Raw genomic sequence first — 14,651 nt, forward strand, 5'->3', positions numbered from 1 at the left:
TAGATTTGCAGTGGTCTGATACTCCTTCCATTTCAATATTATCGCTTGCACAGTGCTCCTTGGGATGTTTAAAGCTTGGGAAATCTTTTTGTATCCAAATTCGGCTTTAAACTTATTCACAACAGTATCTCGGACCTGCCTGGTGTGTTCCATGTTCCTCATGATGCTCTCTGCGCTTTTAACGGACCTCTGAGACTATCACAGTGCAGGTGCATTTATACGGAGACTTGATTACACACAGGTGGATTGTATTTATCATCATTAGTCATTTAGGTCAACATTGGATCATTCAGAGATCCTCACTGAACTTCTGGAGAGAGTTTGCTGCACTGAAAGTAAAGGGGCTGAATAATTTTGCACACCCAATTTTTCAGTTTTTGGTTTGTTAAAAAAGTTTGAAAAATCCAATAAATTTCGTTCCACTGCATGATTGTGTCCCACTTGTTGTTGATTCTTCACAAAAATATACAGTTTTATATCTTTATGTTTGAAGCCTGAAATGTGGCAAAAGGTCGCAAAGTTCAAGGGGGCCGAATACTTTCGCAAGGCACTGTATTTGGGCTGCAATTTCTGAGGCTGGTAACTCTAATGAACTTATCCTCTGCAGCAGAGGTAACTCTGGGTCTTCAATTCCTGTGGCGGTCCTCATGAGAGCCAGTTTCATTATAGCGCTTGATGGTTTTTGCGACTGCACTTGAAGAAACTTTCAAAGTTCTTGAAATGTTCCAGATTGACTGACCTTCATGTATTAAAGTAATGATGGACTGTCATTTCTCTTTGCTTATTTGAGCTGTTCTTGCAATAATATGGACTTGGTATTTTACCAAAATTTACCAAATTATCTTCTGTATACCTTGTCACAACAACAACTGATTGGCTCAAACGCATTAAGAAATTCCACAAATTAACGTTTAACAAGTCACACCTTGTAACGGTTTTCTAATGGTGAAGGAGAGTCGGACCAAACTGCAGCGTGTAGATTGCGATCCATGTTTAATCAAAATAAATGTAACACGAATCAATACAAAAACACTACAAAAACAATAAACGAAACGAAACGAAAACCGAAAGAAAACAGCCTATACTTGTGTCAACTAACACAGAACAAGGACATCTGGACACTAAGGACAATCACCCACAACACAACCAAAGAATATGGCTGCCTAAATATGGTTCCCAATCAGAGACAATGATAAACACCTGCCTCTGATTGGGAACCACTTCAGACAGCCATAGACCTACCTAGAACACCCCACTAAGCTACAATCCCACTACATACACACCACATACAAACACCCATGTCACACCCTGGCCTGACCAAATAAATGAAGATAAACACAAAAATACTTCGACCAGGGCGTGACACACCTGTTAAATTAAATGCATTCCAGGTGACTACCCCATGAAGCTGGTTGAGAGAATGCCAAGAGTGTGCAAAGCTGTTATCAAGGCAAAGCGTGGCTATTTGAAGAATCTCAATTATAAAATATATTTAGATTAGTTTAACACTTTTTTGGTTACTACATGATTCCATATGTGTTATTTCATAGTTTTGTATTATTTCATGTATTATTTCATAGCTTCACTATTATTCTACAATGTAGAAAATAGTACAAATGATTATTAACCATTGAATGAGTAGGTGCTCTAAAAGTTTTGACCGGTAGTATACATGTAGGGGTAAAGTGGCTATGCATAGATAATAAAAAGCGTGTAGCAGCAGTGTAAAAAAAAAAGAGGGGGGGGGTCAATGCAAATAGTCTGGGTAGACATTTGATTAATTGTTCAGCAGTCTTATGGCTTGGGGGTAGAAGCTGTTAAGGATCCTTTTGGACCTAGACTTGGTGCTCCAGTACCACTTGCCGTGTGGTAGCAGAGAGAACTGTATGACTCGGATAATTGGAGTCTTTCACTATTTTTTAGGCCTTCCTCTGACACCACCTAGTATAGAGGTGATGTACTGTGCCCTACGCACGAAACTCTGTAGCGCTGTACAGTCAGATGCCGAGCAGTTACCATTCCAGGCAATGATGCAATTAGTCAGGATGCTCTCGATGGTGCAGCTGTAGAACTCTTTGAGGATCTGAGGACCCATGCCAAACCTTTTTAGTCTCCTGAGGGGGAATAGGCATTGTTGTGGCCTCTTCACAACTGTGTTGGTGTGTTTGGACCATGATAGTTTGTTGGTTATGTAGACACCAAGGAACTTGAACCACTACAGCACTGTCAATGTGAATGTGTTCAGCCCTCCTTTTCTTCTAGTCCACGATCAGCTCCTTTGTCTTGCTCATGTTGACGGTGAGGTTGTTGTCCTGGCACCACACTGCCAGGTCTCTGACCACCTCCCTATAGGCTGTGTCATTATTTTCGGTAGTCAGGCCTACCAACGTTGTGTCGTCAGCAAACTTTATGATGGTGTTAGAGTAGTGCTTGGCCACACAGTCATGGGTGAACAGGGAGTACAGGAGAAGACTAAGCATGCACCCCTGAGGGGCCCCCGTGTTGAGGATCAGCGTGGCAGATGTGTTTTGTTTTTTAATTTTACCCCCTTTTTTCTCCCTAATTTCGTGGTATCCAATTGTTAGTAGCTACTATCTTGTCTCATCGCTACAGCTCCCGTACGGGCTCGGGAGAGACGAAGGTTGAAAGTCATGCGTCCTCCGATACACAAACCAACCAAGCCGCACTGCTTCTTAACACAGCGTGCATCCAACCCGGAAGCCAGCCGCACCAATGTGTCGGAGGAAACACTGTGCACCTGGCAACCTTGGTTAGCGTGCACTGCACTCGGCCCGCCACAGGAGTCGCTGGTGCGCGATGAGACAAGGATATCCCAACCGGCCAACCCCTCCCTAACCTGGACGACGTTATGCCAATTGTGCGTCGCCCCACGGACCTTCCGGTCGTGGCCGGTTACGACAGGGCCTGGGCGCGAACCCAGAGTCTCTGGTGGCACCTACATGTTTCAAGCAGACCACCATAGTCCATATGCCCAAGAACGCCAAGGAAACCTGTCTAAATGACTACTGCCCCGTAGCACCCACGTTGGTAGCCATGAAGTGCTTTTTGCATACCATCCCAACAGATCCATTGATGACGCAATCTCAATTGCACTCCACACTACCCTTTCCCACCTGGACAAAGGGAACACTTGTGTGAAAATGCTGTTCATTGACTACAGCTCAGCTCATCACTAAGCTAAGGATCCTGGGACTAAACACCTGAACATCTGAAACCTGTGCGTTTCCCTTTGTAGACCATAATAGTTTGCAAGCCCGACGAGCGTCGGAGCCGGTGTGGTAGGATTCAATCTTAGTCCTATGTTGATGCTTTGGCTGTTTGATGGTTCGTCTGAGGGCATAACGGATTTTCTTATAAGCGTCCAGATTAGTGTCCTTCTCCTTGAAAGTGGCAGCTCTAGCCTTTAGCTCGGTGCAGATTTTGGCTGTAATCCATTACTCCAACTAACCTGTGTCTTCTCAATGTCTCCCACTCTTATATTGACTCTGGTATGGTATTGTAGGCTATCTCCAGTCCACAGTAGAGACAGGTTCCTGAACAGAGCTCAGTTGTCTATTCCCACTGAGTGGTTGTGTAATTTGAACTGTCAACTGTGCTCAGCTGTGTTCAACTGGCTGTTCAACGGTAAAATGTGTGTCGTTATTCCCTATAAAGGAGCTCATTATGTTGATTAGTCCATTGTCCTAACATCCAGATACACATGACTGTTAGTTGGATGTGCTAATGCCTAACAATGGGACCTGTGAATGGAGAGGAGTTCTACAGTAGTTCATGCTAAATTTAGCTTTGTATTAGTATGATGAGATGTGTCAGTCACTCCTGTGTTTTGAACTGTTGTTCAGAGACAGTATGATGAGATGTGTCAGTCACTCCTGTGATTTATCTTCTGTAGGTCAGAGACAGTATGATGAGATGTGTCAGTCACTCCTGTGTTTTGTCTTCTGTAGGTCAGAGACAGTATGATGAGATGTGTCAGTCACTCCTGTGTTTTGTCTTCTGTAGGTCAGAGACAGTATGATGAGATGTGTCAGTCACTCCCGTGATTTATCTTCTGTAGGTCAGAGACAGTATGATGAGATGTGTCAGTCACTCCTGTGTTTTATCTTCTGTAGGTCAGAGACAGTATGATGAGATGTGTCAGTCACTCCTGTGTTTTATCTTCTGTAGGTCAGAGACAGTATGATGAGATGTGTCAGTCACTCCTGTGTTTTATCTTCTGTAGGTCAGAGACAGTATGATGAGATGTGTCAGTCACTCCCGTGTTTTGTCTTCTGTAGGTCAGAGACAGTGGTGGAGAGGATGCTGTGTAATTGGATGTCCATCTGTCTTTACCAGTTCCTCAAGGTGATGATATGACACTCTTTGATTCAGTATGTTTTTGATATGTCATGTACATTGTAAAACTGTAATGTGTGCCATTACAGAAAAATCTTGATGTCACGTGAAATCATGTGAAAACGGGATTTTGGAACACTTTACATGATCACGTTTTTACGTGTAGTTTCATGTTATCACATGTTGCTTTACATGTTGTCACGTTATCATGTTAACTTCACATAAGATCACGTGATCCCATGAAAACATGTGTTTTTGCAACACTTTATGTTATCTTTCCGTAAGGGTATGTGTTTGCATGTGTTCAAGGAGCCTACCTGAGTTAAGAAGCAACATTTTGTTGACATTTCATAGCCTTTATATTTTAACTACAGCATGGCCAAGGTCAAAGTAGAGTGCCAGAGAGTTCTGATTGTACTGTGTCTCTGTGTGTGGTCGTCAGGACTCAGCAGGGGAACCCCTGTACAAGCTGTTCAGGGCCATCAAGCATCAGACAGAGAAGGGTCCAGTAGACGCCAGAGTGAAGAAGGCCAAGTACACCCTGAACGACACGGGCCTGCTGGGAGACGACGTGGAGTACTGCGTCCTGGTGAGTTACACCAACCCGTTACCACGGTTACTCCAGCACGCAAGCTCGCTGGCATCTCACCTCGCTGACAGCTGCTGCTATTGCGTTATTGAGTTCTTCTGAGTCTGTTCAGACAGACTTTTCACTGACTGCCCTGATCTCAATGATATGTGTCGCTTCCATGAACCATATTGATCTTTTTATACTATTCCTTCACTAGCAATTCAATACCTTTCTGTCATTTTCTAATGTTCCTACCTACACTGACACAATTCAAGTTCTGACTCACTGTATACGTATATTCTACCTTAGTCAGAAGTGTTTAACTGTATCGTTTTGCTAATGCCAGATAATACAAGCTCAGCTATTTTCTTTTAAGTCTCTCTATATACAGAAACTCTGTGGTAATTCATTTTCCAAGGACAATATCAAATGATATTGATGATGTACAGTTGCAATAGCTCACGTCCTGTGGTTATGTTAAAGAAGAAAGACAGAACAAAATGACACAGTCTTCAATTACACATAAATCATTTGTATTATGTATTGTTTCCCTATCTAGTGGGCAGTTGTTTGCATTCAGTCTGAATTGATTGATCTGTGTCTCCTGGTCAGAGTGAGGGGAGTGAGTCCCCTGCCGGTGGCTGCAGGATAGTCAGCTCAGGACGAGGTGACAGTGCCTGTCAGGTGTCAAAGAGTACCACTTGCCTACAGTAGTTGCCGCTGTAACGCTGCCTCAGCGAGCTGACCTCACAGTGTTGGCTCTGTTCCTCCTCTCAGACTCTGCAGGTGCTGGTGCACGGGGAGGGGCCAGACGTGACGCCCGTCAAGGTCTTGAACTGTGACACTGTGTCTCAGGTGAAGGAAAAGATCATCGAGGCGGTGTACAGGAACCTGCCCTACTCACAGAGACCCAAAGTGGACAGCGTCAGTCTGGGTGAGAGGAGAACACACTCACACACACACACATCGTCAGTATTCCAAACCATGTGTTGCGAAGATACTGCATTTGAATACATTAACATCAGCAAGTCTGAAACAATTGTCACCATCTACTAGTAAATGAAGTGGTGGTGGATGTGAATTTGAATGTGAGTCATGTTGGCTGGTGGTCTGAGCTGCTGTTCTTGCCTATGCCACAGAGTGGCGTCCTGGTTCCACAGGGCAGATTCTGTCAGACCTGGACCTGACGTCCCAGAAGGAGGGCAGGTGGAGGCGCATCAACACACTGGCCCACTACAACGTGAGTGATGTTCCGCCACAGACTGATCTATTAGATGTCACAGAGAGAAGCTCTAATGCTGCTCTTTACTAATTGAATGTCATTTTTGGGGCAATGTTTTTTATTGAGCATTGTAAAGATTATACAGACAAAAAGGTAGAGTTTGTTCCCCTACCGCAACAACCCCACCCCAACCCCCCTGCTCCAACAGAGCCCCACCCCAAAACCCCACTTTAATTTACAGCACATATGTCAGAGTCAAGGCCCGCGGGCCACATCCGGCCCGCGAGAAGGTTTTTTACGGCCCCTGGGATAATCTTGATTTATTATTAGAACCGGCCCGCAGACCGCAGCAAGCCGGCAGCCCGCAGATCTTTTACACGCACCAATACTACATTTCCCACAATGCAACGGTGACGCACCGAGCAGTAGGCTGCTTCATTTCAATATTTATTGGCACAGCAGTTGTCAGCATCACAGTAAAATTAACTTTCAGATACCCATCAAAAATGGCAAAACGGAAGGTGGACACTGAGAACCGGGGGTTTCAAACAAGGTGGGAGTCGGAGTATTTGTTCACGGAGGTAGCTGGAAAACCTGTGTGTCTTCTGTGTGGAGAAAGTGTGGCGGTACTGAAAGAGTATAATCTGAGACGACATTATGAAACGAAACACGCGGACAAAAACAAGAATATGGACATGGAACAAAGGCTACAAAAGGCAGAGGAATTAAAACGAGGCCTCAAATCTCGACAGGCTCTGTTCAAAAAGCCAAATCACAAGGCCAGGCTGCTGTCAAGGCCAGTTTTATTTTGGCAGAAGAGATCGCTAAATCAGCCCGGCCATTTACGGAGGGGGATTTCATCAAAAACTGCATGATTAAAGTTTGTGACGAAGTTTGCCCAGAAAAAAGGCAACTCTTTTTAAATGTGAGTCTGAGCAGAAACACCATTGCCGAGAGAGTAGACCAGTTGTCCATCAATCTAAAAGAGCAGCTTGTGAAAAAGGGAAAAGATTTCATTGCATATTCCTTGGCTGTGGATGAGAGCACCGACATTTCTGACATTGCCCAGTTGTCAATTTTCATCCGCGGAGTGGACTCCAGCCTCAGCGTGACAGAGGAGTTTTTGGCTTTACGTCCTATGCATGGCACAACTACGGGGCATGATTTGTATGAAGAGGTGTCAAGATGTGTAAATGAGATGGAGCTGCCTTGGGAAAAACTCGTGGGTTTGACAACCGACGGAGCACCTGCGATGTGTGGACACAGGAGCGGACTGGTGGAGAAGATACGGGAAAAGATGCAAGAGGAAAACGCGACAGGTGAGCTGACAGCTTATCATTGTATCATACACCAGGAAGCGTTGTGCGGTAAAGCCTTGAAAATGGAGCATGTAATGAGCATCATCACGCGCACAGTTAACTTTATCAGAGCCAAAGGTTTGAATCACCGCCAGTTCAAGGCATTTCTGACGGAGTTAGAAACGGAGCATGGTGATTTGCCTTATCACACAGAGGTGCGATGGCTAAGCCAGGGAAAGGTGCTTCAAAGATGTTTCGAGCTTCGTGAGGAGATTTGTCTGTTCTTGGACAGCAAAGGGAAAGACACAACACAACTCAGAGACTAAATGTTTCTGTGTGAAATGGCTTTTCTGTGTGACATTACGAGTCATCTGAATGCAATGAACTTGCAGCTGCAGGGTCGGGATCGTGTCATCTCTGATATGTACAGTACAGTGAAGGCATTTAAAACCAAACTGACTCTGTGGGAGACGCAGATGCGGAAAGAAAATTTGAGCCACTTTCCCAGCTGCCAGACCATGAAAGAGAAGCTCTCTACCAGTGCGTTCCCGAGCGCACAGTTGGCTGATAAAATAGGTATGCTTGCCGCTGACTTTCGACGTCGATTTGCTGACTTTGAAGCACAAAAAAGCAGGTTGGAACTGCTCGGTAACCCATTTGCTGTTGACGTGGAAAGCTCACCACCAAACCTCCAAATGGAGTTGATTGACCTCCAATGCAATGATGCACTGAGGGCAAAATATGCGGCAGTGGGTGCTGCGGAGTTCGCCCGTTTCCTCCCCGACACAATGCCCCAGCTGCGCATCCAGGCTGCTCAAACGTTGTCTATGTTTGGCAGCACATACCTGTGTGAACAACTGTTTTCTTTGATGAACTTGAACAAAACATCACACAGAAGTCGACTTACTGCTGAACACCTCCACTCAATTCTGAGGATTTCCTCAGCTCAGAGCCTTACCCCGAACATTGATGAACTTGTGGAAAAGATGGGACACCACCAAGTATCACCCTCAACCTCAAACAAGTGAACATTACTGTGCAATCACATATTTAGAGTTTTTACTCAGTTCAAGTTTAAAAGTTAAAGTTTAATATTTGTTTTCACTGCATGTTACTTCTCCTTAAACAAAGTGTTGTTTTTGATTAATAGATTTTTGCACTTTATTTTATTGTATTTCAATCCAATTATATTTTAAAAATATTTCAGTTGAGTGGATGATAGAAAATTGCTATTATTGTTTTTTTCTTTGAAGTAAATTTAGCCCACTTTTGCTAAAATAGAAAATATAGGCTACTGATGGTGCCTTGAATACCGGTTTCTTTCATTTAATGTTCATGTTATGGGGATTTTTATATAAAGGAAATTTGTCTTTTGTGTCTGTTGAAAATTAAAGATTACTGACAGAGCCATAAGAAAATATTGCTTTATTTATCTGATCATATTGGAATATATTTGTTAGGTTTTCAGTAGGTTCAATTAGGTTCACTAGACTATATGCGTCATTTAAAAAATTTTCAATGAACATTCGAACAGTCCGGCCCTCGGCTTGTAGCTAAATTTTTTATTTGGCCCTCCGTCCATTTGACTTTGACACCCCTGATTTACAGGATCAATAATGAAAAAACACCACGGACAATGACGAATAAAGGCCCCAAGAAATGTGTCACTGGCATTGTCTAATCAATGGCATGGATTCTGAATTAGGTCCTGAGACCCAATCAGTTGACCTGTGTGTGTGTGTTTGTGTGGGTTTCAGGTGCGAGACAATGCTACTCTAGTCCTGTCCATAGTTCTTCACACTCAACAGAACTATGACCAGAACCAGGATAACCAAGAGGAGAGTAAGTCTTCACCATGGAAACAATAATAAGACATTATGCGTATGACAAGTCTCACAATGCATTATAACCTATACCTGCAGGCTTTAAGAAACGTGTTATAATTTGTCTCCTCTCTCCACTAGGAAACGCCCTGTTGGAGGATGACAAGGTGTTCCACCTGGTTCGGCCTGATGAGCTGGATGAGATGAAGTCCAAGAGGGGCAGCATGAAGGACAAGTCCATGACCAAAGCCATCACTGAGATCTATCTCACACGACTGCTCTCTGTCAAGGTGGGCCTGCCACGTTTTACTATAGTTAGGGCTCAGACACACTAACAGCGCTTGCTGGACGAGAGTACTTAGCACATTTGAACAAAGTGCCGCCCATAATTTGGCAACCAAGTTGTCTAAATGTTGGCACTCAGACGTGTACAGCTGTTGGTCCCTGAAACACAGCACGCTGAACGATCGGCAGACAAACGCTAGATCCGCATTCGCTGCGATGTGTGCGAGCCTTTACATTTCATTCAGTAAAGAAATTCATCTTTGAGATTCATTCCGTAAGAAAATCTATTTGAGGATGGCTATGTGCTAATATGTGATAGATTCAGTCTTCATAGTGTGTTATTGACTGGGTCGCAGGTCAGAGGTACTTGGTGTCTCTCTACCTCTCTCTCTGCCCTGCCTCACACTGTGTTTCTGTTGGTGCGTCTGTTATTCCAGGGAACCCTGCAACAGTTTGTGGATGACTTCTTCCGCAGCGTTTTGTGTTCCGGGTCGGTGGTGCCACCCGCCATCAAGTACTTCTTTGACTTCCTGGACGAGCAGGCCCTCAAACATGACAACGTGGACGAGGAGACCGTACACATCTGGAAGACAAACAGGTACATACACATACCCCTTACACACACTTCTACATATGCAAGCACACACAAGTACGTACACACACACACACACAAACCCACTTCCTGAGATGACACTAAGAAACACACTGACTAAGTAATCAGTATACGGAATGCAAATATAAAAGGACTTCTATCTCCTCTGTATTCTCAATCTGAGTGCTCCCTTGGCATTTAAGTACATAAATTAACTTCAAGTTGGTTAAAGCTCAAGTATTCAATACAGCGTGTTGCATATAGATGTCAGTGATTGATGTGGCGATGTGAGAATGAGAGGAAGGGGGATGAGCTATTTCATTATGCTATACCACAGGCAGTCGACATGGGCTTGCTTTGTTTATCAAACCAACCGAGGCCTCTTGGATTAAATATGAATGTGTGTATCCACCATAACAACAAACAGACATGGTAATTACGTCCCCAGCTAATTGAATTGTACTATTATATCACGTTGTTGTTGTTGTTTTTTTTGCCGTTGTTTTCTCAATCTCCCGGGAGGTGTTGCAAGCCAATATGAATGAACATGTTAGTCTGTCTCAATCGGCCCAGCTTTTAAACTAATCAGAGAAGTACACTGAACCTATTTTAGACTTGTTTGATATTCAGGACCAACCTTTTATTGGAGGATTTGTATGGACCTATTAGTTTACTTATGTTTTGAAGCTATCGAGTATTCAAAAGTGGAAGGTTTTGCCATTAGTTTGCCTGATGCATGTGTTCCACTGAATGGTGAAAACATGAAAGTCAACCATCAGGAGTTGTCAACCTGACATGTACCACTAATAGAGGAACTACTAGTGCTGTACATGTACCACTAATAGAAGACATGTACCACTAATAGAGGAACTACTAGTGCTGTACATGTACCACTAATAGAAGACATGTACCACTAATAGAGGAACTACTAGTGCTGTACATGTACCACTAATAGAAGACATGTACCACTAATAGAGGAACTACTAGTGCTGTACAGAGGAACTACTAGTGCTGTACATGTACCACTAATAGAAGACATGTACCACTAATAGAGGAACTACTAGTGCTGCATGTACCACATGTACCACTAATAGAAGACATGTACCACTAATAGAGGAACTACTAGTGCTGTACATGTACCACTAATAGAAGACATGTACCACTAATAGAGGAACTACTAGTGCTGTACATGTACCACTAATAGAATACATGTACCACTAATAGATGTACTACTAGTGCTGTACATGTACCACTAATAGAGGAACTACTAGTGCTGTACATGTACCACTAATAGAGGAACTACTAGTGCTGTACATGTACCACTAATAGAAGACATGTACCACTAATAGAGGAACTACTAGTGCTGTACATGTACCACTAATAGTACCTTGGTGATACTAAACATGACATTCAATCACAAATGAATAAATGATTTGGTGTGACAGATGTTTTGACACTGTAGTAGATAGACAGCTGATAGTAATTATTCTCTCCTCCACCAGCTTGCCTCTGAGGTTCTGGGTGAACATCCTGAAGAACCCTCACTTCACCTTCGACGTCCACGTGACAGAGGTAGTGGACGCCTCGCTGTCTGTCATCGCTCAGACCTTCATGGACGCCTGCACCAAGACAGAGCACAAACTCAGCCGAGTGAGTCCAGGGGGAGGAGGGGGAGGAGGAGAGAGAGAGGGGGAGGAGGAGGGGGGGAGGAGGAAGAGAGAGGGGGGAGGAGGGGGGAGGGGGGGGAGGAGGAGGGGGGGGGAGGAGGAGGAGGGAGAAGGAGGAGGAGGGAGCAGAAGGAAGAGGAAAGGGAGGAGGAGGGAGCAGAAGGAAGAGGAGATGGGGAGGAAGAAAGAGGAGATGGAGAGGAGGAAAGAGGAGATGGGGAGGAGGAAAGAGGAGATGGGGAGGAGGAAAGAGGGAGCCGAAGGAGGAGGAGAGGGAGGGGGAGGAGGCAGGTGATGAGGAGGTCAAAATCTTTTGATAGTTGTTTACCTCTGTGAGGTAACAGATAAGAGAACAGTATTATGATTATCATATTGTTTATTCTCTCCTATCTCTACCAGGACTCTCCAAGTAACAAGCTACTCTATGCAAAGGAGATCTCCACCTACAAGAAGATGGTCGATGAGTATGTATTGTCAGAAGTTCCCAATGACCTAATCAATTTATTTTGATTCTTGCCTACAATGCTGGTACATTGTCGACAGAGGCCAATATGTAATGTATAGTGATTATGATCTCATCTCTGTCTGTCTGTGTTTAGTTACTACAAGGGCATCAGACAGATGGTATCAGTCAGCGACCAGGACATGAACACTCATCTGGCAGAGGTGTCTCGGGTAAGGAAAACCTTTCTCTCTGCCCTTGATCTATGGTGGCATCCCAATTGGCACCCTATTACCTATGTAGTGCACTACTTTTGACCAGGACCCATAGAGCGCAGGTCAAAATTAGTGTACCATGTAGAGCAGTGTTTCCCAACCTTTTTCCGTTTCCGTACCACCAACTGAATTTGACTCTGCCCAGAGTATCCCTGAAGTACCCCTCATGTGAATTTTAACAGTAGGTCTGTGTTCTCATGAGTCTTCTCAAGTCCAAGTACCCCTCGTTGGAACCACTGATGCAGGGAACAGAGTTCCATTTGGGACACAGAATACAGCTCTGGAAAATATGAAGAGACCACTGCAAAATGATCCGTTTCCCTAGTTTTACTATTTACAGGTGTGTGTTTGGGGAAAATTAACATCTTTGTTTTATTCTATAAACTACTGACAACATTTCTTCCAAATTCCAAATAAAAACATTGTCACTTAGAACATTTATTTTCAGAAAATGACAACTGGTGAAAATAAACAAACAAGATGCAGTGTTGTCAGGCCTCGAATAATGCAAAGATAATAATAAATACAATACTAATGTTTTAACTTAGGAAGAGTTCAGAAATCAATATTTGGTGGAATAACCCTGATTTTCCATCACAGCTTTCATGCGTCTTGGCATGTTCTCCACCAGTCTTTCACATTGATGTTGGGTGACTTTATGCCTCCTGACACAAACATTCAAGCAGCTCGGCTTTGTTTGATGGCTTTTGACCGTCCATCTTCCTGTTGATCACATTCTAGAGGTTTTCAATGGGGTTCAGGTCTGGAGATTGGGCTGGCCATGACAGGGTCTTGATCTGGTGGTCCTCCATCCACACCTTGAATGACCTGGCTGTGTGGCATGGATCATTGTCCTGCTATACATTAGTATAGTATTTCAAATGAACATGAACTTATTATCTTTGCATTATTCGAGGCCTGACAACACTGCATTTTTTGTTATTTTCACCAGTTGTCATTTTCTGCAAATAAATGTTCTAAATTACAACTATTTTATTTGGAATTTGGGAGAAATGTTGTCAGTCATTTGTAGAATTGCACAAAAATGTAAATTTTCCCCAAACACACACTTATAAATAGTAAAACCAGAGAAACGGATCATTTTGCAGTGGTCTCTTAATCTATTTTAGTGGTGCACCATTTGAAATGTTAGTGAAGGTAACATTTTATAAAGTTCGTCATAGACCACTGCAAGTCATAGTTCATTCTGCTCTAAGATTGTGTGACTCAAGCCTGTCTATAAGTATCTCTGAATCCGATGTTGTGTCCTCCAGACTCATACAGACAAACTCAACACACAAGTGGCTCTGCATCAGCTCTACCAGTACGCCAGCAAATACTACGACGGGGTACGAGACCATTCACTTTACATTCCAGACAGAGTGCTCTCACAGCACTGCTGGGTCATGTTTTCTAATCGTTAGCGCAATTACAAGGACTTTTAATTGAAAGTAGTTCTGTGGTAGTTTACTTGAAATGGCAAATTGCTCAGGGAATTGTTTTTTTAAGCTGCCTCCCTTAGTACTTGAAGCCATGCAATGGCTGTTTTTCTTAGAGTGGTCATTCCAACAGTGGTCCAGTACTGGTGATCTAATGACAGTGCTCTCTCTCTCTCTCTCTCTCTCTCTCTCTCTCTCTCTCTCTCTCTCTCTCTCTCTCTCTCTCTCTCTCTCTCTCTCTCTCTCTCTCTCTCGCTCTCTGTCTCTCTCTCTCTCTCTCTCTCTCTCTCTCTCTCTCTCTCTCTCTCTCTCTCTCTCTCTCTCTCTCTCTCTCTCTCTCATGCGCTCTCTCTCTCTCTCTCTCTCTCTCTCTCTCTCTCTCTCCCGCTCTCGCTCTCTCTCTCTCTCTCTCTCTCTCTCTCTCTCTCTCTCTCTCTCTCTCTCTCTCTCTCTCTCTCGTCTCTCTCTCTCTCTCTCTCTCTCTCTCTCTCTCTCTCTCTCTCTCTCTCTCTCTCTCTCTCTCTCTCTCTCTCTCTCTCTCTCTCTCATGCTCTCTCTCTCTCTCTCCTCTCTCTCTCTCTCTCTCTCTCTCTCTCTCTCTCTCTCTCTCTCTCCTGGTCTCTCTCTGTCTCTGTCTCTCTCTCTCTCTCTCTGTCTCTCATGCTCTCTCTCTGCTCTCTC

General features: G+C 43.8%; 1 protein-coding gene across 1 annotated transcript in view; it reads left to right on the forward strand.

Moving 5' to 3' along the window:
* The window catches only part of LOC124037649 (plexin-B2-like), a 278,879-nt gene that overhangs the window by 260,786 nt on the left and 3,442 nt on the right, over window positions 1–14,651 (forward strand). The window contains exons 26-36 of the mRNA XM_046352576.1: window positions 4,299–4,365; window positions 4,799–4,945; window positions 5,705–5,861; window positions 6,067–6,167; window positions 9,205–9,289; window positions 9,412–9,560; window positions 9,993–10,153; window positions 11,650–11,797; window positions 12,214–12,278; window positions 12,414–12,489; window positions 13,806–13,880. Of these exons, the coding sequence (XP_046208532.1) occupies window positions 4,299–4,365; window positions 4,799–4,945; window positions 5,705–5,861; window positions 6,067–6,167; window positions 9,205–9,289; window positions 9,412–9,560; window positions 9,993–10,153; window positions 11,650–11,797; window positions 12,214–12,278; window positions 12,414–12,489; window positions 13,806–13,880 (1,231 nt within the window). The remainder of the gene's footprint in view (window positions 1–4,298; window positions 4,366–4,798; window positions 4,946–5,704; window positions 5,862–6,066; window positions 6,168–9,204; window positions 9,290–9,411; window positions 9,561–9,992; window positions 10,154–11,649; window positions 11,798–12,213; window positions 12,279–12,413; window positions 12,490–13,805; window positions 13,881–14,651) is intronic.

The sequence above is a fragment of the Oncorhynchus gorbuscha genome, linkage group LG06 (assembly GCF_021184085.1).
Source record: "Oncorhynchus gorbuscha isolate QuinsamMale2020 ecotype Even-year linkage group LG06, OgorEven_v1.0, whole genome shotgun sequence".
NCBI lineage: Eukaryota > Metazoa > Chordata > Actinopteri > Salmoniformes > Salmonidae > Oncorhynchus > Oncorhynchus gorbuscha.